Source organism: Acinonyx jubatus, chromosome A2 (genome assembly GCF_027475565.1).
Source record: "Acinonyx jubatus isolate Ajub_Pintada_27869175 chromosome A2, VMU_Ajub_asm_v1.0, whole genome shotgun sequence".
Taxonomy (NCBI): domain Eukaryota; kingdom Metazoa; phylum Chordata; class Mammalia; order Carnivora; family Felidae; genus Acinonyx; species Acinonyx jubatus.
In genome coordinates this window covers 17,975,319-17,998,757 of record NC_069383.1, presented here as the reverse complement: position 1 = coordinate 17,998,757, position 23,439 = coordinate 17,975,319, and the positions used below count along the sequence as shown (strand labels likewise).

At 38.5% G+C, this 23,439-nt stretch overlaps 1 protein-coding gene across 2 annotated transcripts in view; it reads left to right on the top strand.

The window, feature by feature from the left end:
* Positions 1–23,439, top strand: part of NUP205 (nucleoporin 205) — an 84,330-nt gene that overhangs the window by 51,452 nt on the left and 9,439 nt on the right. For both annotated transcript variants that reach the window (XR_003426019.2, XM_015073065.3), the window contains exons 28-36: positions 303–494; positions 1,017–1,284; positions 1,375–1,473; positions 9,298–9,446; positions 10,903–11,094; positions 11,981–12,102; positions 13,759–13,897; positions 16,012–16,138; positions 21,572–21,648. Coding sequence is in view for 1 of the 2 variants with exons in the window: in XM_015073065.3 (XP_014928551.1) it covers positions 303–494; positions 1,017–1,284; positions 1,375–1,473; positions 9,298–9,446; positions 10,903–11,094; positions 11,981–12,102; positions 13,759–13,897; positions 16,012–16,138; positions 21,572–21,648 (1,365 nt within the window). In the remaining variant the exon portion in view is untranslated. The remainder of the gene's footprint in view (positions 1–302; positions 495–1,016; positions 1,285–1,374; positions 1,474–9,297; positions 9,447–10,902; positions 11,095–11,980; positions 12,103–13,758; positions 13,898–16,011; positions 16,139–21,571; positions 21,649–23,439) is intronic.

The window sequence follows — 23,439 nt, the reverse complement described above, 5'->3', positions numbered from 1 at the left end:
TGGGGTTAAAAAACCCCTACCACCTCTGCTGACTGGCATGCATGTGGAAGGTTTCCTAAATATACTACAGATGTGTTCAGGTTAACTGACAGAATAAATAACTCTTGAAAAATAGGACTCTGTTGGGGTGCCTGGCTGGCTCAGTTGATGGAGCGTGCGACTCTGGATTTCAGGGACGTGAGTTGGAGCCCCACATTGGGTGTAGAGATTACTAAAAAAGATAAAGTTAAAATCGGACCCTTTTGGTAAAAGATATTATCTGCCCATTTGTTAACCTTGTGATTCATTTTCTGTGGCTTTAGGAAATCAGCACTATACTTCAGTATGTGGTAGGAAGAAACAAGCTGCTGCAGTGTCTTCATGCAAAACGGCACGTGCTGGAGTCATGGAGGCAGCTGGTGGAGATTATACTGACAGCTTGTCCCCAGGACCTCATTCAGGCAGAGGATCGGCAACTGATTATCCGTGATATCTTACAAGATGTGCATGATAAGGTAACGTACTTCCTAAATTGCTTCCTGAACTTCCTTACTTCCTAGTTACTTCCAGTATTGCTGAACAGATCTTTATATACTACTTAAAAACACAGTTTCCCACCATCCTTTTTTTCCCCTTTTATGTTAGGAATAAATAGAGTTGTGTATTGCCAGTGTTAAGGCGATCCTTGAGAAAGTCTTCTGTACAGTAATGGCTCTCAACCAAAGTATGTATCACAATTACGTAGCGAGCTTTTTAAAAATACACGGATGGATCCCACCCCGGACATACTGAATGGGACACTCTGGTGGGTGACCACTTGTGTGAATTTACATTAAAGACCTCTCTAAGGAATCCTGATAGGAATCCCTTCTGGTTAAGAACACACATTACCAGTATCATATTTAAATTTTTCTATATATTAGCTTTTATTTTCTTTGATCAATGACATTCCATTCTTATATTCTTAATGGTAGGTGAAAGCTCAGGGTATATAAAACCTGTTAATGACTGTAGCTGATTTGTCTTTCTGCTTTAAGATACTAGATGATGAAGCAGCGCAGGAGTTAATGCCAGTGGTAGCAGGTGCCGTGTTCACCTTGACTGCTCACCTAAGCCAAGCCGTTCGCACTGAACAGAAGCAACCATTAGTCTTGGGACCCGGAGAGACCCATTACGCTTTTATGCTCGATAGCTCGTTCGCGTCACCTTCTCCAGCAGAGAACCCGGTGGTGGGTTTTGCTTCTATTGGAGACTCTTCGCTTCACATCATATTGAAGAAACTGTTAGACTTCATTTTGAAGACAGGTTTTTTCATCTAAATTTCTTACAAATCACACCTTTTGTGTTTGTTTTAACTTTCATTTGAAACAGGGTTTGTACTCTGTATCTCCTTAGGTGGCGGATTCCAGCGAGTGAGGACACACCTGTACGGCTCTTTGTTGTATTACTTACAGATCGCCCAGAGACCAGATGAACCAGACACATTAGAAGCAGGTAGAACCAGTTAGATTTCTAATCTTTTCTGTCTCAGAGATTTTTAGAGATTCTGTTGTAGAGATTAAGTTAAAAAAAAAAAACCCCGTTTTCCGTCTTTTGGCTAAGTAAAGCTGTAATAAATGACTCTTTATGGAATCATGAAAGCACTTATGTGAAGTCGAGGAAGAATGTGTAGTTTTTAAAATTAAGACGATAGTACATGAGTACTGTAAAAAAAAAAAACCCCTCAAATACCACTTTAGCTTGTATGCGTTTTTAATTCCCTCTCTTTCTCTGGTCCCACTGAACAGTCTGCTGTACATAGCGTGTACATGTCTTTCTCCCCTTTGCAAAGCATCACGATGCATATCTAGTTGAATCTTTTCAGATGTCTCCGTTCTGTAATACGGAAGTAATGTTTATTTAACCATTTGCATTATTCATAGACACTTCCATTGTTTCTAATTTTTACTGTCACAAATATGTTGCATCAAATGTTCTGTTATATGCCTTTGTATTTTTCAAGAAGAATGCTTCATGGTAAAATTTCCATGTGAAAGACTATGCGCATTTTTATTTTAATAGATTCTACCAGAAGCACCTGGGCGGTTCAGTCAGTTGAGCATCTGACTCTCGATTTCAGCTCATGTCATGATCTCACAGTTGTGAGAACTAGCCTCACACTCAGCATGGAGCCAGCTTAAGATTCTCTTGCTCTCTCTCCCTATAACCCTCCCCCATTTGTGTGAGTGCTCTATGAAAAAAAAAAGAAAAAAGCTCCTACCAAATGGCTTTCTGCCAGTCTAAACCCTCATCAATAGTGTACCTATATCTTTTTGTACTAATGTGAAGTTTTTCTTGAATAAATTCCAAGAGGTAGAATTTCTTGGTCAAAGGTAATGCCTATTTAAAATATTGATAAATCCCACTTTCTAAAATAAAATTAGCATTTAAAAAATTTTTTTTTAACATTTATTTATTTTTGAGAGACAGAGTACAGGTGGGGGAGGGGCAGACAGAGATGGAGCCACAGAATCCAAAGCAGGCTGCAAGCTCCGAGCTGTCAGCACAGAGCCCGACGCGAGGCTCGAACTCACAAACCATGAGATCATGACCTGAGCCGAAGTTGGACGCTCAACTGACTGAGCCACCCAGGCACCCTTAATTAGCATTGTTAATTAAGAGTAATAATCTGGACTTTTTGGTCTCCAGATATGAAAAATGTTTTTAGCCATTCAGCAAATGAATGTATAATACTCTACACCAGAAATGTCCTGCTATTTAAGAACTTGTCATAAGCACCTTTTGATAATGGACTTCCGACACCCGTCTGAGAACCTTTATGAGTATTTGCTATTTTGTACACAGATTCTTAAAAACCACTCTGTGTGTAAGACCCAGATTATCTCATATTATTCTTTACTGGCTAATATTTTTACATATTTTTCTAAGGAGATAATAATAGCCAAATGATGTATTTGTAGAAATGGCCTACCCACTTAAAGCACAAAAATTTTTAGGATCATTCAAAAGAATAGTTCAGAGAAGCTTTTTAAACAGAGAGAAGCTTTTCTTAAGAGATAATAATGGGGATTCCACTCTCTACTCCTCCCCCTCCAACACACCTCTCCATTTTCCTCTTGTCTGAAAATTTTTTAACGTTATATTTAGTGGAATTGGCAAAGTCACTACTTAACCACTAGGTAGAGTTCTACAACATACTTTTTATAAGGCGTCATTATCAAGATGTAATAAAGTAGTGTGACCACAAAAGAAAATTCTCCTTTGTTTTTAATTTTCAAATGATGTATTTTTAATTTCATCCTTTAATTAGTTTTTTTTTTTTTTTTTACCACTTAATTGCTGCTTATTTTGACTTATTTTCTTTACTTATTTTGGGGGGGGGGGCAGGGCTCAAGTGAGCAAGGGCAGAGAGAGACAGAGAGAAAGGGAGGAGAGAGAGAGAGAAGCGGGGCTCACACAGGGCTCATGTTTTGCCCGAATCAGGGCCTTGAACTCACCTGATGTGCCATTTGAACTCACGAACCGTGAGATCATGACCTGAGCCAAAGTCAGATGCTGAACGACTGAGCCACCCAGGTGCCCTATTTGGACTTATTTTGAATAGCAAAGCACTGTATTTCCTAGACACTAGTGTTTTTAAGTTTCAGGTTAGAAATACTAAATTTAATAAATATTTATTGATACCTACTTATGTATGTGTATGTGCATGTTTTGACATGGTACTACTTTCTATTTTATTTTAAAACAGGAACTGAACTTTTAATGTCTACATACTTATTTTTCCATACCTCTTTTACTTTATTTTTAACATAACTATGTATACTGGATACTGGGCAGCTATTTTTTCCTGTTTTGTGTAAAAAGAATCCCACTCACAGAGATGAAATGACTTGCTTGTCTGTGGCAGATCTGATATTAGAAATCAGTTTCCTTGATTTTTTTTTCTCAAGTTTATTATTTTGAGAGAGAGAGAGCATAGCATGCACATGGGGGAGAGTCAGAGAGGGAGAGAGAGAGAATCCCAAGCAGGCTCCTCACTGTCAGGGTGGAGGCTGATGTGGGGCTCAGACTCACAATTCGTGAGATCATGACCTGAGCTGAAGTGGGATTCTGAGCCAGCTGAGCTACCCAGGTGGCTCAGTTTTCTCTATTTTTAATAGAATGTTCTTTTTTCTGGCCATAGCATCTCACGTCTTCATCCTTTTTGTTATTGTTGTCTTTTTGTAATTTGTAATTATTTCTTTTTAATTTGATAGATAATACCTACCAGCAGTGTATTTGTAGCTCATAGTACAAAGGGCTAATTTCTAATACGTAAAGAACACCTACGAATCAAACCCAGTAGAAAAAATGGTCAAAGCATATGAGCACACAGTTTAGGGGAAAGAAAATTCAGTTAGCTCTTAAGCATATATTAGCTTTGTGAAAATCACTGTAGGTGGACTCCATCACCTTGAGTTGGCAATGCAGATCTGGGGAGAAACAAAAGCATATATTCTTTGAGTAAAATTCTTTGGAAGATTCATATATGTCAGGAACAGTGCAGTTAAAATCTGACATTTTTGTTTGCATATGTAATCCCTGGGGGTTAGTTGACAAGAGTTGACATCATGACTATCTCTCTTTGTATTCTTTTTTTTTTTTTTAAACTTTTTAAGTGTTGATTTTTATCAGTTTTTGAGAAAGACACAGTGCGCATGGGGGAGGGGCAGAGAGAGAGGGAGACACAGACACCGAAGCAGGCTCCAGGCTCTGAGCTGTCAGCATAGAGCCCGACACCGGGCCAAAATCCACAAACCGTGAGATCATGACCTGAGCAGAAGTTGGACGCTTAACCGACTGAGCCACCTAGGCACCCCTCTTTTTATTCTTTTCATCTTTTATTTTTTCTCATTTCTACCAGTGACCACGGGAGAAAATACAGATAATTTGACCAAAGCGTAAATGTTTAATATGAAGCCCTGTTGCTGTATTCTTAATTTCTTTATTCGTTTGTTTCTTCAGCTTTAGTATTATAAAAATACTTCACATTTAAATACAGATAATTACAAAGATACACATCTTCAGCACATTTTTATAAGATTATTATTTTCAATAAAAGTTTATTTATAAAGCCAACTTACAAAGTTATGCTAACACATCAGAGCCATGATATAGTGCATCTTCCTTAGTTTTATTTTTGTAAGATTAGCCCTATTTGAATGTTCTGTATAATCTCAATAAAATGGATTAAATTGTTGCAATTTTAAGTACTTTCATTATGAGCTTTTTTCATAGGTTCTCTTTCTTTTAAATTGGCTCTTTTTCCCCTTAAATTTGGTAAGTTAATGACACTCAGTTTTGTATTTTCTTTATAAGTAAGAATTAGAAATTGTCATAAACATAAGGAATTTTCTTCTCTGCTCATAGTTCTTTTGGGCTCTTGTGACCTTTGAGCAAGAATATTCCTGTTCTTTGTGAAACCATAATATCTATTCATCTTTTTTTAAAAAGAAGATTAGAAAAGACAACCTATTGCCATTATTAAATTTTTGAGAACCAGAGCATCTGGGTGGCTCAGTCAGTTAAGCATCCAACTCTTGGTCTCAGCTCAGGTCATGATCTCACAGATCATGAGTCTGAGCCTCGAGTTGGGCTTTGCACTGACAGCATGGAGCCTGCTTGGGATTCTGCCTCTCCCTCTCTCTGCCTCTCTCTCTCTCGCTCTCTCAAAAGTTTATTTATTTTGAGAGAGAGAGAAAGGGGAGAGAGAGAGAATCTCAAGCAGACTGTGATATTAGTGTGAAGCCCAACATGGGGTTTAAATCCATGAACCGTGAGTGAGATCATGACCTAAGTTTGAATCAGGAATTGGTCACTTAACCAACTGAGCCATCCAGGCACCCCATAAATAAACTTAAAAAAATTTTTTTTGATAATCTTATTGTGACATTAAAAATTGTTATGGTCTAGGCATTAGTATGATCTGGCATTATAGTATAAATACACCTATAAGTCATGAAGTAGTGGGACTAAAAGGATTATATAGAACATCTTGCCTGCTCTGGACTCTGTTCTTTGAGTCTGATTCCAACAAGTGACTTAAAAGTACTAGCTATAGCTATGGGTGTGTGTAGTAAAATGCAGGCTCTTTGCTTGATGTGAATTTAGATGTACATTTCTCATCACTTTTATTTTTTACAACCTGAGTCAAGTCCTAGAACCTGAGAACCTGATTAAAAATTAATAATTGGGTATTTAAAAAATATTTTAGCTTTTGTTTTTTATTTCAAAATAAATACTGAATGAGGAAATTTAGAACATATTAATAAACAAAGGTAAGAAGAAAAGCCCCACATTCTACCCTGCTAAGATAACCATTGCAACATTTTGTTATAGCCAGCCATATTGACTTAAATTCTCCCTTGTCTTTTCACTCAGTATTTTATGAGCTTTTTTCTTTGTTAAATAATATTTTTAATAGCTCTATACATTTTGTCACTTATGGGTATACCATCACTTAGCTTGTCCGTTTTTGGACATTTAGATTATTTCCGGTTTTTCACAATATGAATAAAAATCTGATCTCATTTGGTGGTTGATTATTTTCACTTATTCCAAAAGCAGGAAATATTAATTAGGTTCTTGTTTTCATAAGGATTATATTCTAGTATAAATGACAGTATATGTATTTATAAAACAGGAAGCATTAAGTTGGGTGATACAGGCTAGATGCCAGCAAACTTTTTCTGTAAAGGCCAGTTAGTGAATATTTTAGATTTTGCAAGCCATATGCTCTCTGTTGCAGCTACTCACCCCTGCCTTTATAGTGTGAAGGCAGCCAGAGACTGCAGTTGAGTGACCATGGCTCTGTCACATCACAGCTTTATAAAAACAGGTCAGATTTTGCTCTCAGCCCTTAGTTTTTGAACCCAAGTATAAATTATAAGAGGTATGAGAAAAAAGAACATCAAGACTTTCACTGGGCTTTGCAGGTGAAGTTGTATTTACATAGGACTAAATGGAGGGCTCTTCAAGCAAGGCCCAAACTTAGGAGGGAGTAAAGACTAAGGAGGATGTCTTTGCTATAAGCAAGGGTTGTGGAAAATAACGGTTGGTGGGAAATAAAATGGAGTGAAAGGGTAGGACCGTATTAATGACCTTGCAAATGAAATTGCAGTGTTAAAGCTAGTTGGATTAAGCAGTTGATAGCCACATTAAGTTACTGAGAAAAGTGCTATGAAGTTGGTATTTAGAAAAGTTTGTATGGCAGTGATTTATAAGGTATGTTGGAAGAAGGAACAGTTTGGTGTAAAAGAAACTAACTTGGTGGTTTCTAATGAACTAATTTACCCTCCAAAAACGAAAATTTAAAAGAAAGTTCTAATTAAGTTGCAGCCTTAGGATTTTCTTATTTCTAGGTGGTACTGTTAATAAAATGTGGAACTTGGAGATCTGTTCACAGTTGGAAAACGCAAATCAAGTTGTTTCTTTACGACTAAGCCTGGTCTTCTGCAACCCTTGATTTCAGTTTTCTCTGTAAAGCCGTAGGGGCTCTTGGCGGAGTGTCTCAGGGTTTGTGTGGAGGAGTCCGGAGAGTGATGTTCCAGCAGCCCTCTGCCCTCATTTCAGCCAGTTTGAAATCTGGAATCTGTGGCTAAAACTACAAATTACAAAGTAGTGGCTTTCAGACTTTTATTCACAACCTTTATTCAGACAATTTTGTAGCGGTCCTGTGTGTAAACCAGAAAAGATGCTATAGCTCCTCAGGCTGGCTTTTTGAAAACCCATCCTGAGGGCATCTGGTGGCATCCCTGGAGCACATTTCTGAGCTTTCTCTAACCTGTCCATCAGTAATTAATGTTGTGCTACTGTGCTGGCCACTGTGCTAAATACCAGGACAATAATGGTGGGCAAGACAGAATCCGGATGTAACACAACCTGATGTACTGGTAAATAAGTACTATGCAGAAAATGAGATAGTGCTGTGCTGTGTATGTGTAGGGCGAGTTGGATGTAGCTGACAAGTGATGTTAGAGGCTGGAATGATGAAGACAAGGCAGCCATGCTGAGATCTGAGGAAAAACCCGAAAGATCAAAGTGCAGAGATCCTGAGACCAAAGTGGTGAATGTGAGGGACAGAAAGGCTCGTGTGGTGGCAGCCAGCGGAAGAGGGAAAGAGTGGAAGATGAGGTTGAGCAGGAGATGGGGACAGATGACGTGAGGGAATGGATGTGATTGAGAAACATAAAAATCCCATACCCTCCTTTGACAGTTACTGGAATTAAAAATAAGGACGACTGAAACAAAATTAAAAGTAGCGGTAAAAATATTTGAGGGGGAAAAATATTATTAAAACTCTGCAAGTTTGCCTTCTGCGAACATTATAATGGAACGTAAGGCACAATGTGGGTTACTTTTATTTTTCATGATTAAACCTTCTTTGTTTATACTCTCTGTTCTGATCAGTTCATCTTGAGAACTTTTCCCTGATTTAAAAATAGTTGCCATGTAGTAGTTGTAAAAAGTCATAAGATTGGTTTGAAATACAGGTTATGGCTTTATGTAATACATTTTTGAAACTCTTCTAGAAGGTTTACATGAATCTTAGTAAAATATATGATCATATCTTTAATTATCTTTGTATATTTAAATGATTTTCATAAGGGGTATGCTTTTTTAATAAGTATTTTTAATAAGTATTTCAATTACAAAATATAAATAAAGTCTGATTTTTTTGGAAGCAGATTTTTGTTGACTTTGTACCTAACTTTTTTTAGTCAAAATTCTCATAGCTATCAATAAAGGATGAAAATAGATTGATTAGCAGAATAAATACAGGATATTGGTTCTCTTATTGTCTTATAATTCATTTTGATTTTGGGTGTGTGGGTGCCTCAGTCAGTCTGATTCTTGATTTTGGCTCAGATCATGGTCTCACAGTTCACGGGATTGAGCCCCACCTCAGGCTCTGCACCGAGCATGGGGCTTGCTTGCTTGGGATTCTCTCTCTCCCTCCCTCTGCCCCTCCCCTGCTCATGTGCATGCATATGTGTGCATTTACTCTCACAAAAATAAACATTAAAAAAAGTAGTTCATTTGATTTATTTAAGAATAGGGAGTTTATCCTTTTCATAACACAGTTGTCACCTTAGTGTACAATGTGTGCATTGTGTTTTTGAAGTTTAGCTGCCTAGACCCATTGGTTGGTGGGCCCTTGGGTACTGCATGAAATAATGGAGGGATTTTTTTTTCTTGTTCTGTATGAAGTGTAATTGCTCAGTCATCACACTGTTCTTTATTGGGGTGTTTTAATATTTTCTGTTGTAACCCTTTTAGCCAAGAAAACCATGTGGGAAAGGCTGACAGCCCCTGAAGATGTATTTAGTAAATTACAACGAGAAAACATAGCCATCATTGAGAGCTACGGTGCTGCCCTCATGGAAGTGGTCTGTCGAGATGCTTGTGATGGCCATGAGATTGGAAGGGTACAGTAACTCCTGTTTAGTATAACAATTGAATAAATATTTTGACTTATTAAGGTATAAACTGAATTAACTTTGCAAATGCATGTTATATATTGAGAATTATTGTCTGCAATATATTTTAGTGAATTGTTTTTAATGTTTATTTTTTGAGAGAGAGAGAGAAAGAAAGAGAGAGGAGGGGCAGACAGAGAGGGAGTCACAGAATCCAAAGCAGGCTCAAGGCTCTGAGCTGTCAGCACAGAGCCGACGCGGGGCTCGAACTCACATACCACCAGATCATGACCTGAGCTGAGATCAGATGCTTTAACCAACTGAGCCACCCAGGCGCCCCTACTGAATTTTCTTATTTGTTATAATTTGGAATTTCTATTTTATTTATTCATATGTTTTCTTTATTTCTGTTCAGAATCTCAGTTCAGAATTTTCCCTCAGCATAATCTTTCTGCTGATTGTGAGGTTAGCCTCACACTGGTAGAAATGCTGCTTAATAAAGATCTTTGGTTAAGAGTATACTGGGTACACAGGTTTTATACTGAATATGTCTTTCTTTGCTTTGTGGAGGGGAATTTGCATTTATAATTCTTTAAAATACTGTACCACACTGGTGATAATACAATGAGAAGATAACTTCCTGCTAATGAAGAGTTTCATAGTATTTGAATCATATACAGCTGATCCTTAAACAACATGGGTTTAAACTGCGTGGGTCCACTTACTGTGCAGATTTGTTTTGACAGATACAGTACAGAACTGTAAATGTATTTTCTCTTTTTTGAATATTTTTTTTTCTCTAGCTTACTTAATTGGAAGAATACAGTATGTAATACATATAAGATAAAAAATATGTGTTAATCAACTATTTATGTATCCACCAGGCTTCTGGTCAGCAGTAGGCTCTTAGTAATTATAAGGTTGTGGGGAATCAAAAAGTTATACATGGATTTTCACCTGTGCTCCTAACCCCCGTGTTGTTCAGGGGTCAGACGTATTTGAAGATGGTGGGAAACAGGCCTTTAAGAAATAGGATGAATATAAACTGTGTAGTAAGTTCTTATGTTCAAAACAAAACAAAACAGTTTAAGTGTTGTTATGCATAGAAAAAGGACTGAAGAGGAGAGAGGCCAAAATGGAGTAGCAGTGTTTATCAGGCCACATATATTCTATATGCTTTTCTGTGTTTTCTAGGTTTCCTGTAATGTGCATGTAATACCTCACAATTAGGGGAAAAAGCTATTTTTAACAAGTCTCTTTTCTCCTTTTATTAGTAAATCAAGATTCTGTATACATAGCTTTCAAGTTTCTCAAAAAAAAAAAAAAAGACACCAAAATAAAATGTAATTGCAAGCTACCATTTCCCTTGTAAGAAAAGCTCTAAATATTTTCATATCAAGGGAGTTTCTGTCCTTGGTTTTGGTAGCCATCTCCATGTTTTGGGCTTTGATTTGTTCTTCTTCAGATGCTGGCACTGGCTCTACTTGATCGGATCGTCTCCGTAGATAAACAGCAGCAGTGGCTCTTGTATCTTTCTAACAGTGGCTACTTGAAGGTGCTCGTGGACAGCTTGGTAGAAGATGACCATACTTTGCAGAGCTTATTAACGCCACAACCTCCCCTCTTAAAAGCCCTTTATACTTACGAATCCAAAATGGTAAGACTTTGTATTCATTTGAAGTTAGATCAACCGCTCACTTCCTCTTAGAGCAGTAGATATATCAAAGAACATTAATGTGGCCGACATTTTTAGTATTTCTGTCATGTAAGCTATAATCATTTCAAAGAGTTTTAAATTTGGAACATGTGTTAGAAATGTAGCTTCAAAGCATGCCAAAGATGAGTTGAAGTGATCCCGAGAGGGTTAGCCGGGTAATGGAACTGCTTGCTCCTCATTCAGGTTGCTGATGATGGGGAATAATGGGACGCTGAGTGCTCTGAGGAGAGCAGTAAGCAAAATTGTCTCTTCGCCACAGAATTCAGACTGTATTAGCTGCCTGTGGAACATTGCAACGTAGCTGTGCTGGTTCTAGTTTAAACACGAGATTTTCAATACCATGTATAATGCATCATTTCCTTTCCTTCAGATTTGTTTTCTCTGTTTCCTCCTGGTTGAGAATACTACAGAGTCACAATAGTGGAAGCACTAAAGTCTTGGACCCGTTATTAACTCCCCCCTCCTTTATTTATTCAACAAGTGTTTATTAAATACCTATTATATGCCAGGTGTGGCAGTAGGTGCTAGAGATACAGCTATGAGCAAAACCATCTCCCCCCCCCCCCCCCCATATGCCCGCGTGATGATAAGTAGAACTACAGTTGAGTTGAATACTGTTTCTTGCAAGGCACTGTACTGTGACACCTCAGATATGCTGTGTTTAATCCTCGGAGAATCCCGTGCATAATGTGCGCCGCAGAGCTAGCTCGGAATTTCTCTTCAGTATGATGAGAGATCAGAAATATGCTGTGAGAGAGTCTCATTTTTATCTGAGGCCCTTGGATATGATTTCTGTATTGATGCTTTTCCTTTTGTAACTTCTTAGGCATTTCTTACAAGAGTGGCCAAGATACAGCAGGGCGCTTTAGAGCTGCTGAGGTCTGGGGTGATAGTGCGACTGGCGCAGTGCCAGGTCTATGACATGCGCCCAGAGATGGACCCGCAGGGGTAAGTGTCCGTATACGCTGGTATTGTTTCCGTACTGTTCCTTCATTGTAAAGGATTAGCGAGGAAAAAGAAATTCCAAACGAAATCTTCGCCATTGGTTTATCATTCTGTTTGAGCAGTACTCTTTCACCTTGATAACTTTAATTTTGGTCCTACATCCCTGCCTTTTATTAGTAAATGGAAGTTGCTAATAAGGGTAAGAGTAGGAGGGACCTAATGCTTTCCATTTTAGAGCAGTAATAGGGAAATAGGAAAGCATTTTGTTAGTAAATGGTTTTCTTCCCAACTTTAGCGTTCTGTTCAATAGAATATATATTTTTAGTTATACTGGTCCTTTAAAGTATTATAGTGAAATTATAATTTGTTGTGGATTTCTTATTCCTGATGACTTGAATAGTATTTTATATTTTTCTTTTTGTAGCGTTTTGCCAACTGCTTGTACATTTGAAAGCTTTTAGTCAAATTATTTTAAGTTTCAAGCTTCTTAACAGATTTCTTGGTTCAGTTTGAATATGGGTTTTGGGTTTTTTTGTTTTTGTTTTTGTTTTTGTTCTTCATTTTTGTCTACTGGCTGCAGCATTGTTAGCCTATCCTCTTGGAAGTAAATAACACTGTTTTACTAATTTTCTTCATAAGCCCATTGCCAAATTGAATATTTGAGTTTTTCTAGGATTAACTATAGAACTGTTTTACCTCCAGAAAAGAAACGTAGGTTTTTTTTGTTGTTGTTTTGTTTTCTGAAGTTTTAAACATGACAGCTATTATTTTCGCCTTAGGTAAAGAGGATTGAGTTAATTACATTCCTTGGATCTTGGCATATAATCACTTGTCTGTGCAAAGCTTTTCTCTTATTTATTTCTATGTTTTGTGTCCATTTTCTTCATTTGGCAACCATTTTCTTTTGTCTAAAAATTTAAATACTTATAATAAATAATATTTTATTAATACCTAATCTTAAAAGTTCAGTGATATTAGGGGCACCTGGGTGGCTCAGTCGGTTAAGCATCTGACTTCAGCTCAGGTCATGATCTCATGGTTCATGAGTTTGAGCCTCCATCAGAGTCTGGAGCCTACTTCAGATTCTGTGTGTGTGTGTGTGTGTGTGTGTGTGTGTGTGTGTGTGTGTGTGTGTCTGTCTCTCTCACTCGCTCTCGCTCTCGCTCTCCCTCTCTCTCCCCCTGCTCATGCTCTGTCTCTCCTTCAAAATGAATAAACATTAAAAAAAAATTTTTTTTAAGTTAAGTGATTTTACAACTTCGTTTTAACTTTTTAAAGTCTTGATTTTTTAAATCTAATGGGCAAAGTAGATTCATTTTTGGCTGTGGGTATAGGAGGGGGAAACTTGGAGAAAATAACTTGTTTTTATTTGTTTCTTGCTTATAGTTTCTATGGCCCAAGGGAGCTTTCAGAGTAGAATAAATATGTTTAGGAAATTCCAAGCATTGTCTTCAAATTATGCAGATTTTCTTTACTGAGTTTTTTCATAATTGAAATAACTCCGTTTTTACTGTCTATATGAGATGGAGAATTCTCATTAGTAGCTTCACATCTTAATCAGGCACCTGTGATTGTTTGCCATGGAGATGGGCAGGAACTGTTAGCGTTCCTTAACTCTTGGACTGTCGCTCTCTCCTTGTTGGGTGGAAATGAATGAAGCATGTTTGGCATGAGAGACCCGCCAGTTTTCATCCCTGCCCCCGTGGACCGCTACCGGCAGATTCTGCTCCCGGCTCTCCGCTTGTGCCAGGTCATCCTCACGTCCAGCACGGCCCAGCACTTGCAGGCAGCAGGCCAGGTAAGAAGAGTCATTGGCCTGGAGGTCGTCTGGTGCAGGGGCTGCATTTTAGAGTTGCAGAAACCCTAGGCATAGACAGCGTCCATGGGTTTACTGTCCACTGTGGCAGACCCGGGCACTGATAGCCAGCCCCCTGGTACCTTGCGTGAACTTCACCAGACCATTCTTACATATACTCTTATTTGAATGAAACCCCACAGTGAAGAATGGAATAGTGAGATGGAAAGCAAGAGCTCAAAATGTGTTCTTCTGTAAAGGGAAGTGGTTATGATGATAGGAATAAGCTGCTTCTAAAATGTGGTTTAACCACGGATTTAGCAAGAGGCCATACACTATGTTAGGCCTTGCAGAAAGTATAAAGGATAGATGATCATGGCACATTTAATTGTGATATTTAGAGAACGAAGTAATTGAAGTAAGTGAATTTTCTAAAATTTTTTCCATTGAACACCAGAAATTCGTTTTATTTTCCTCTCTTTTCAGTTGAAACCTTCAAAAAAAGAAATCTTTGTCTCTTTAAACTAATAATACAATATATAATCTAGCCATTCACCGATTAGACTTATCATTATGACTCTGGAGTCTTTATTGTTTTGCCCTATTATTGCAACACCCTCCAGAACTGTGTCCCAATACTTCATGGTAATGTTATGTGCTTTCCCTGTCTTCAGTCTCCAGGCTTATGTCACCAGGGTAGAATGCTGCTATTTCTAACATAGCACCGTGTTTTGTTTTGTTTTGTTTATGTATTTTTTTAAATTTTTTAAGTTTATTTATTTTGAGAGAGTGTGCTTGTGTGCACAACCCGTGAGTGCGCCCCTGAGTGGGGGAGGGGCAGAAAGAAAAGGAGAGAGAGAGAATCCCAAGCATGCTCCATGTTGTCAGTGCAGAGCCTGGTGCGGGTCTCAAACCCAAGAACCATGAGATCATTACCTGAGCCGAAGGTGGGTGCTTAACAGACTGAGCCACCTAGGCACCCGGTTTTTTCTTTTTTCCCTTTTTTTAAGAGAGAGAGCACGCGAGTCGGGGAGGGGCAGAGGGGGTGAGAGAGAGAGAATCCTAAGCAGTCTCCATGCTCAGTGTGCAGCCCGATGTGAGACTTGATCCCACAACCCCGGGATCATGACCTGAGCTAATATCAAAAGTCAGACACTCAACCGACTGAGCCACACAGGCGCCTCGACATCTTGTTTTATACTGCATTAGTACATCTTATCCCTTTCATATGTGGCCTTTGGGTCAGTTCTTTAAAACTCAGAGACTTCCCCTGTCTTCTCTTTTATTGAGATTAAGATTTTTTTTTATTCCAAGTGGGACGTTGTGATGATATAAGATTCTCTAATGCCACTCTTGTACTGGCTATCGCAGAATCCCCCAAGGAGCTTGTTTTAAAAACACAGATTATGGAGCACCACATCCAGCAGTTATGGGCTAAGGCCAGGAATCTGAATTAAAATCTAAAAAGGGACACAGTTGCTGAGTGATTCAGATGTTTGGCTTGTTTTGGCATAGAGGCTCAGCCTTCAAGGCGTTTAATCGAGTTGAGGGGACATCCCGTGTGAAACTAGAGTCCATGATGGTAGGCTGGAAAATGCCAGTGTGGAAGGGCGCAGTTTAGAGGGCAGGGTTTTTCTCTCGTTTGTATTTACCATATCAAAAGGAGAATTTAACAAAAGCTTTTTATGTGATTGTCCCCATGTCAGGCCAATCAGATTTTTATAGAGCAACTTAAATTCATAAGTCATTTTTATATCCATTTATTTTAAACTCCTGTTCTAGTTCCACTTGGACAAAAATAAAAGAAACTGAGAGTTAAGTAACAGTATTCATACAGTAGTTCTAAGTTATACTTTTCAACCGTAGCCTCTAAATACAGTAATTTCTAAACTTTGAAATGATCTTTCTTGTGAATTTTAGGTAAATATTTGCTTCTTGAAGAAATAAGCCACATAAATGCAAAAGACGATTCTTATATTACGTTCATTGTGATTCATGACATTGAATTTCTGGCTTCAGCGTTACTAAAAAAAGATGAATTATAAATTCAGAATACAATTTTCTCCTGTTGACCTCTCGCCGTTTTTTTCCATTTCTCGCCCTTCTCCTTGGCTCAGGTGTTGCAGTTTCTCATTGCGCATTCTGATACCATCCAAGCAATCCTGCGCTGCCAGGACGTGAGCGCTGGGTCCCTGCAGGAACTGGCTCTACTGACAGGAATTATAAGTAAAGCCGCACTTCCTGGTGAGTCGATTATGTTGGATGGACTTTGAAATTCTTTGCGGACTGACGTACGCTTAATAGAATGAGGTTCTTATGGCTTTGCGATACGTAGGACTTACTTGAAATCGGTCCTAACCGTTAACTGCTTTTTTTTTTAATTAGTAAGTTTTTATTTCTAAGAGTGATATACCACACAAAAATTCAGAGTTCAAGAAAATAATGACTACTCAAAACCTCACTGCCTAGAATTTACCAAGTGTTTTTTTTAGTATATATGCTGCTGAAGCGAGCCTTTCAAACGTTGTTTTATATGTATGTACACGAGACAGGGACGGAGGCACACAGAGATAACTTACGAGAATGACATTATTTTTCACGTGCATTGTTAGAAAACCATTTAATTTTACGTGAGTTTAACAGATTAAGAAATTAATTGAAGAGAGGAACACCTGGGTGGCTCGGTTGGCTAAGCATCTGACTCTTGATCTTGACTCAGGTCGTGATCTCGTGATTCATGAGATTGAGCCCCATTTCAGGCCCTGTGCCGACAGTGCAGTCTGCTTGGGATTCTCTCTCTCCTTCTTTCTCTGTCCCTCCCCCTATCTCTCCCTCTTTCTCTCTCTTTCTCTCCCCTTCTCTCTCAAAAGAAAAAGAAATTAATTGAAAGAAAAACTGAAGACCTTGTTGAATTCCAGACATGTTTTTTTTTTTTTACTACAAGATTACAAGAGCTGTTAGTTCTTAAATGATCACTGTGATGAAGAAGGAAAAAAAGATTATGAAACATTATTAAGCTATTTGGTTATTTTTTTTTCTTTGAATTTCCTTACCACCTGTATATTTTAGACAGAATCAATTAACTCCTATAGTATGGAAGACTGAAATCATGAGTTCTTTTATACTTCTTTTTCCACCTTCAGATTATCTTTGCCTATATTATTTTTACTTTGTCAGGTTTTATTTACATTCAGACCTGTACCCGTGAAACCTTCAGCTGTTCAGTTTTATTTGTATATTTACGTGCATTCACTGAAACACACCATTGTTTTTTTTTCCCCACAGCTTCACTGTTCTTAGTTCTTTCTTTCGATTTATCTCTTGGTATTTTTAATTTGTATTGAGGTCCTTTCCCCCAAGAAAAAGTATATTATAGTCCCTGAATTTTCTAATGTTTATCAGCATCTAAAGGTTGCCTCTTTTTCTCCTTCTCTCTCTGCCCCTCCCTTGCTCATGCTCTGTCTCTGTCTCTCTCTCTCTCTCTCTCTCTCAAAAAATAAATAAACATTAAAAAATTTTTTTAAAAAAAGGGGAAGCACCTGGGTGGCTCAGTTGGTTAAGTGTCCGACTTCAGCTCAGGTCATGATTTCACAGCTCATGGGTTCGAGCCCAACGTCAGGCTCTGTGCTGACAGCTCAGAGCCTGGAGCCTGCTTCAGATTCTGTGCCTCCCTCTCTCTCTGCCCCTCCCTCGCTCATGCTCGCTCGTTCTCTCGCCGCTCTCTCTCTTAAAAATAAATATTAAAAAAAAATTTTTTTAAAGATAAAAGTTGCCTCTTTTTCTCCCTCTCTCTGCCCCCCCTCCTCATGCTCTGTCTCTCTCTCAAAAATAAGTAAACATTAAGAAAATTTTTTTAAATAAAGGGGAGGCACCTGGGTGGCTCAGTTGGTTAAGCATCTGACTTCAGCTCAGGTCATGATTTCACATGGGTTCGAGCCCCACATCAGGCTCTGTGCTGACAGCTCAGAGCCTGGAGCCTGCTTCAGATTCTGTGTCTCCCTCTCTCTCTGCCCCCCTCCCTCACTCATGCTCTGTCTCTGTCTCTGTCTCTCTCTCTCTCAAAAATAAATACACATTAAAAAAAATTTTTTTTAAAATACAGGTTGCCTCTTTTCGTGAAAGATGGCATGGCTGATTATGATTCTTTCCCTCAGAACTTATAATATTAATGATAACAGCTTGCATTTATTAAGTATAATGTGCCAAGTACTATTTCTTTAAACACTTAGCATATTTATTTAATTCTCACAAGGGTCTTAGGAGGTAGAACTGTTTTCCACATTTTACAGGTGAGAAAACTGAGGCACAGAGAGGTTACCCTGTCCAAAGTCACATAGATAATACTGCTGGTGTAGTTTCCCGGCCAATATGGCTTCTGAGCCTGTGCAGTTAACTAGTAGGCTACACTATCTCCACTTTATGTTGCTATGGAGAAGGCTGAGGCCAGCGCAGGATTCCACCCCACCGCCGATATGTTTTCCTGTCTGAGGGGTGTCAGTGTTTGAGCCCGTGGTATTGGGAGAGGGAGCGGGTTTGGCTGGGCAGAGTGCAGTGCCTGTGGAAGCACTTAGGCCTGTGCTTATTCTGAGGAGAGCCCGGCTTCCACTCTGCCCAGTCACGGTGTGTCCCAGTGCCGTGCGCTTGTCGTGCTCATTCCCCACTCATGCCAGTGTCTTTCAGTGATACCAGGTCAGGCCATCCTTCTGCCTCTGCTGAGGTCCCACGGTGCTTTGTAGTGGTTCTCCTAACCGTTTTCCCCTTGGTTTCCCCGGGGCCTTACCTAAGTACTGTAAAAGGCTTCTCTGCAAATTGAGGAGTGTCCATGAGAATTTGCAAATGTTTTTGGTTTAATCTTCTTTTTTTTTGACATTGCTTCTGAGGAGTGGAATAAGGGTCATGGGCTGAATCGTGCTGCTTACTTCAGAATTTTCTCTAGTTTTTTTTCTTTGCCATCACCATTTTTCACTATTTATGGCATAATTCTTCCCCCACCCCCTTGTGCTGAATTTTGTTCATTTTGTAGGTTGATGACAGGAAGGACATTCTATGATGCTCCTTCATTCCGCCATCTTAGCCTAGAAGTGCTGAGTTAGGTATCAAGAGAATTTACCTTTTATCAAATCCTCTCTGACAAGGTGGTTTTATTCATGAAGTCTTCTGTCAGTAACTTTTTTAAATGTCTAAATTTTCTATATTTTGCTAATAGCATCATTTGACCCTGTCATCATATTAAGATTGTATTAAGAAAAGCACTTTATTTTATCTTATTAATGTTTTTTTGTTTGTTTATTGAGAGTGAGAGAGGGAGGGAGCAAGTACAAGCAGAGAGGGGCAGAGAGAGAGGGAGAGAGAGAATCCCGAACAGGCTCCTTCCAGTTAGCACAGAGCCCGAAGCAGGACTTGATCGCATGACCACGAGATCACGACCCGCGTTGAAATCAGGAGTTGGATGACCGACCACCTGAGCCACCCAGGTGCCCCAGCAGTTTCACAGGCTCGTGATAAATTCCAACAAAAGAAAAGTACACGTGGTGCAGCGGCTGTCTAAAGTGGTTTAGGGAACAGCGACCAGCAGTTCTCGTTCTCTAAAAGGAATTAGGTATCAACTTAGCTTATTTTTTTGAGAAGTTTCTTTTTTCCAGTTTGTCTTGGAGATCTTTTCCCTCATCCCATAGAGCTCCTACCTCATTCTTTTAAATTGGGTATCATTTTCCAGTTGCGAGAGTTAACCAGGTCTTTGTTCTTTAACCAGACACCTGTAACATGTTTACTGTTTCCAAGCTTTTTAAAAAATTTCCAACAGTGTTGCATTTAATAACTGTGTATGTATGTCTGTGTATGTGTGTCTATGTGTATATATAGGCATTTTTGTAGATTTGAGCTGGTAGGCTTGATAAATGCCTGGCAGTCGTTGGCCAGAAAATAAAAACACTTAAATTTTTCTTCTGAAGATAATGACAAACACCCTCCCAAAATTTTCAGACAAACTTGTAACAGTTTTCACTCCTATCAACCCCACTCTGCACAGTTTAGCCTTTGAGGACATACTGTTTTGTATTCTCCTGTAATTTTACTATATATTTTTTTTATCTTAAATTCTCACATTAAATTTTAAGCCCATTTATAACTGTGTCCCCCATATTGCCTAGCCTCATACCAGTTATGTCATACCTCCTCAAATACTGACCAAAAGGCTAATTTTTTTTCTATGACCCCCAAATATTCTGGAAAGTGTTTTGGAGTTGAGACCAATGTAAATGGTACACCGAGTACTCATTCGGCACTTAGCAGAAGCATCTTATAGAAACTGAGAGCATCTTACACAAACAGAATTGGTAGTCTTTTTTTTTTTTTTTTTTTTTTTAAGATTCTGTTTTTAAGTAATCTCTACACCCAACATGGGGCTTGAACTTACAACCCTGAGATCAAGAGTCGCATCTTCCACTGACTGAGCCAGTCAGGTGCCTCCCAAGTAGTCTTTTAAAGAGAGGCAGCAGGTGGAAAAAAGGAACTGGGGAATAGCAATACATGTTGCAGAAATCAGGAAACTTGAGAACAGAGAGGAAAAGGCCCACATTTCATGGTGGTGTTAGGTACAAGGTCCAGCTTTAAGGGGTAGGATGGGAAAGAGGGTTTAAAAATACAAGCAGCAAATGTGGACAAACTATTTCAAGAATTTGGTATTAACCATATTTTCGCTTATTTGGGGGTTTTATTTTTTGGAGTACAAGGGAGACCTGAACGTGTTTTCAAATAGGGAAAAATCTTCTGTGGCAGGGTAGATTTGGATAAGCTGGAAAAGTGATCCTCAGAGCAAACTCCCAGAGGAGGTGGAGAAGGGAAGGGATGGGATCTAGTGGAGTAATGAGGCACAGGTGCGGCACAGCAAGCCAGCATGTGAGGTCGTGGGCTGACAAATCTAGAAAGAGGAGGTCTTGTTACTATAAGGAGCAAAAGATAAGGTTCTGGGTTACACGCTCTAGAGCGTATGTTTGGAGGTAAGGACTGAATTAAGGAGATTGTGAAAACAAAGGGTGGCTAGGACGGGTTCAGGTGGGTCATGAGCATGAGTACAGCTATGGAGGAAAGGAAGAAACCAGCAGAGTGAGTGAGCTGCGTGTTTACCTGGAGAACTCGATGGAAGTAAAGGGTGTTCGTCCCAGTACTGTAAGATTGATGAACTTGATTTAAGAATTCTGTAATAAGTCTAAACAGAAGTTTAATGGGAACTTTTGTGTGTACGTGCAAACTCTACTTTGCCTAAGGGGAAAAGGGAAAAAAAATCAGATGATACAGTACCTAGAAGAAAAAAATACATTTCATTTTTAGTGTTTTATATCCTAAACTCTTTCAGCAGGAGAGAGTGATTTACTTCTGAGTTTAGAACATTTTTAACTTTTATGGTTATAAATAAAAAGTAGATTTATCTCAAAAACTTTAAAAAGTGCCTTTTGAAATCACAAATTCAGTCTAGATTTAGATTGCATTTGAGCGAACATGTAATGGTGTGCTTATAGTCTTTGTGAAGTTGTATTTCCCAGAACTCCTTTGTGGCAAGTCTGTGTCTTTTCTTGTACGTAAAGAATATAAAATACTCGAATCGTTCTTCCTAGTTTTTAAATGTTTTTATTTTGTTGACTTTAAAACTGTATTTAAAAGCATTCCAAATTTTATCAGGTATATTAAGTGAACTTGATATTGATGCAAATGAAGGATCTCTAATGGAGCTACAGGGACATATTGGAAGATTCCAGGTAACTGACTCTTACTTCTTTAAAGAGTAGTACTGTAAGACGACAAAACACAACAGCCCTCTTATCCATCCTCCCTGTTCTGTTTCCTGGATTTGGGCAAACCCTCTCAACGGTTTTTAATCTATTATCTCTAAATAAATATGCTTATTTTTGACTTTTAGGAATCGTCTATTGATTTTCCATTGAGAAGGGTGAGAACTTAAGCTCCCTTTTTTCCTTTTCTTCCACCATACAGTATGGACACTTCTCACAACACCCCTCCACCCACTGCCGAAACTCAATATAATTATGAATTTGATTAGATCAGTACTTATATTATTATGTAAATGTAGTATTTGAATAAGAATGGGTGACAGGTTACTTTTGGGCACAACATTCTGTTTTCCCTAGAGTGAATAATTCTTTCTTTCTTTATTTGCTTGGTTTTTATGTGTTTATTTCTAAGCTCTCTTCCAGTTGTGTGATCTCCTTTAATATATTCAGCATATTAGATAGCTTATCAACTAGGTATTTATCACAGTCTTTCTGGGAGCCTCCTGGCCTGCTTTGATTCCGGACATCTTCGTTTTTGATTGGCTGCAGAGTAATTATATTTATATACTAGAATTTATATTTCATTGTTTTTGATATAGTAATTTTCTTAACCAACCAATCCTCTTTTCATGAACTGTTTTTTCAAGTTTCCAAAAGAAAACTGCCGCTATCAGCATTTTTGGGTACAAATTTTTGAACTAGAGATTAGATAGCAATAACTGGTATCACTGGGTCCAAGGGTGCACACACAGTACATGTTGAGTCATTATCAAACAGCACTCCAGAAAGGATGGTACTCTCACCAGCAATGCCCAAATACTCCTTCCTTCCTTCCTTCCTTCCTTCCTTCCTTCCTTCCTTTCTTTCGTCGTCTAATGTTTTTCATCGGTAGGGAGAAAAAGACATTTTTGATGGGTCTTTCATAAGGTGAAAGAAATGTTTTAGTGCATTTGTTTTGTCTGTAAGGGTAGCAAATGGCAGGTGATCTCTTAAAAATAGATATAACTGTTTTGGCAAAATAAACTTATATTGTAATCTTTTCGATATGTTTTGCCTTATCCAGTCTTATTATGTAAACTAACATCAGTTTACATAAGCTACTATATATATCTGTGTATGTCTGTTTATGAATGTAGGTGTGTGTGATACCAGTTTTTAAAGTGCATGTTTTTAATGTCCATTTATTATGTGCAGAGCACTATAGACTAAGCACTGTAAATACAGTTCTTTGTCTCAGGTAATCCTGACAACAAGTAAGGTGGGAATCGCTATTTTCCTAAGAATGTGAGCATTGAGGCTTCTGGAAGTTAAGTAACTTGTAGATCACATAGCAAGAAGTCAGGTACCTGCTATGGAAACCCACATCTCTGATTGCAATCACTAGATAGGCGTATTACCAATTTTGAAAATCTTGTCCTTCCCTCTAAGAACCTTAGGAAAAATGGTATTGTCGGGTGAAAAGTAGCAACATTTCAAGGAGAGGACATCTTCATTTTATCAGCCAAGGGTACCTGTGTGTTCTCAGCCCCTTTACGAAGTCCCCAGAGGTGGCTGTAGGAGAAATAGCCTTTAAACTTGAGCATTCATAGACAACATTATCACGGACATGCTTGTTACAAACTGTCTTCTGTTTGCCATCTCATTTTGCTTCTCATTATTTATCAACTTGTGTTTATTTAATTGGTATGTACCAAGGAATTATTTGGTGTGATACAGAATATTCTCTAATGTTTACAATGTAATGGGGATTAACTACTA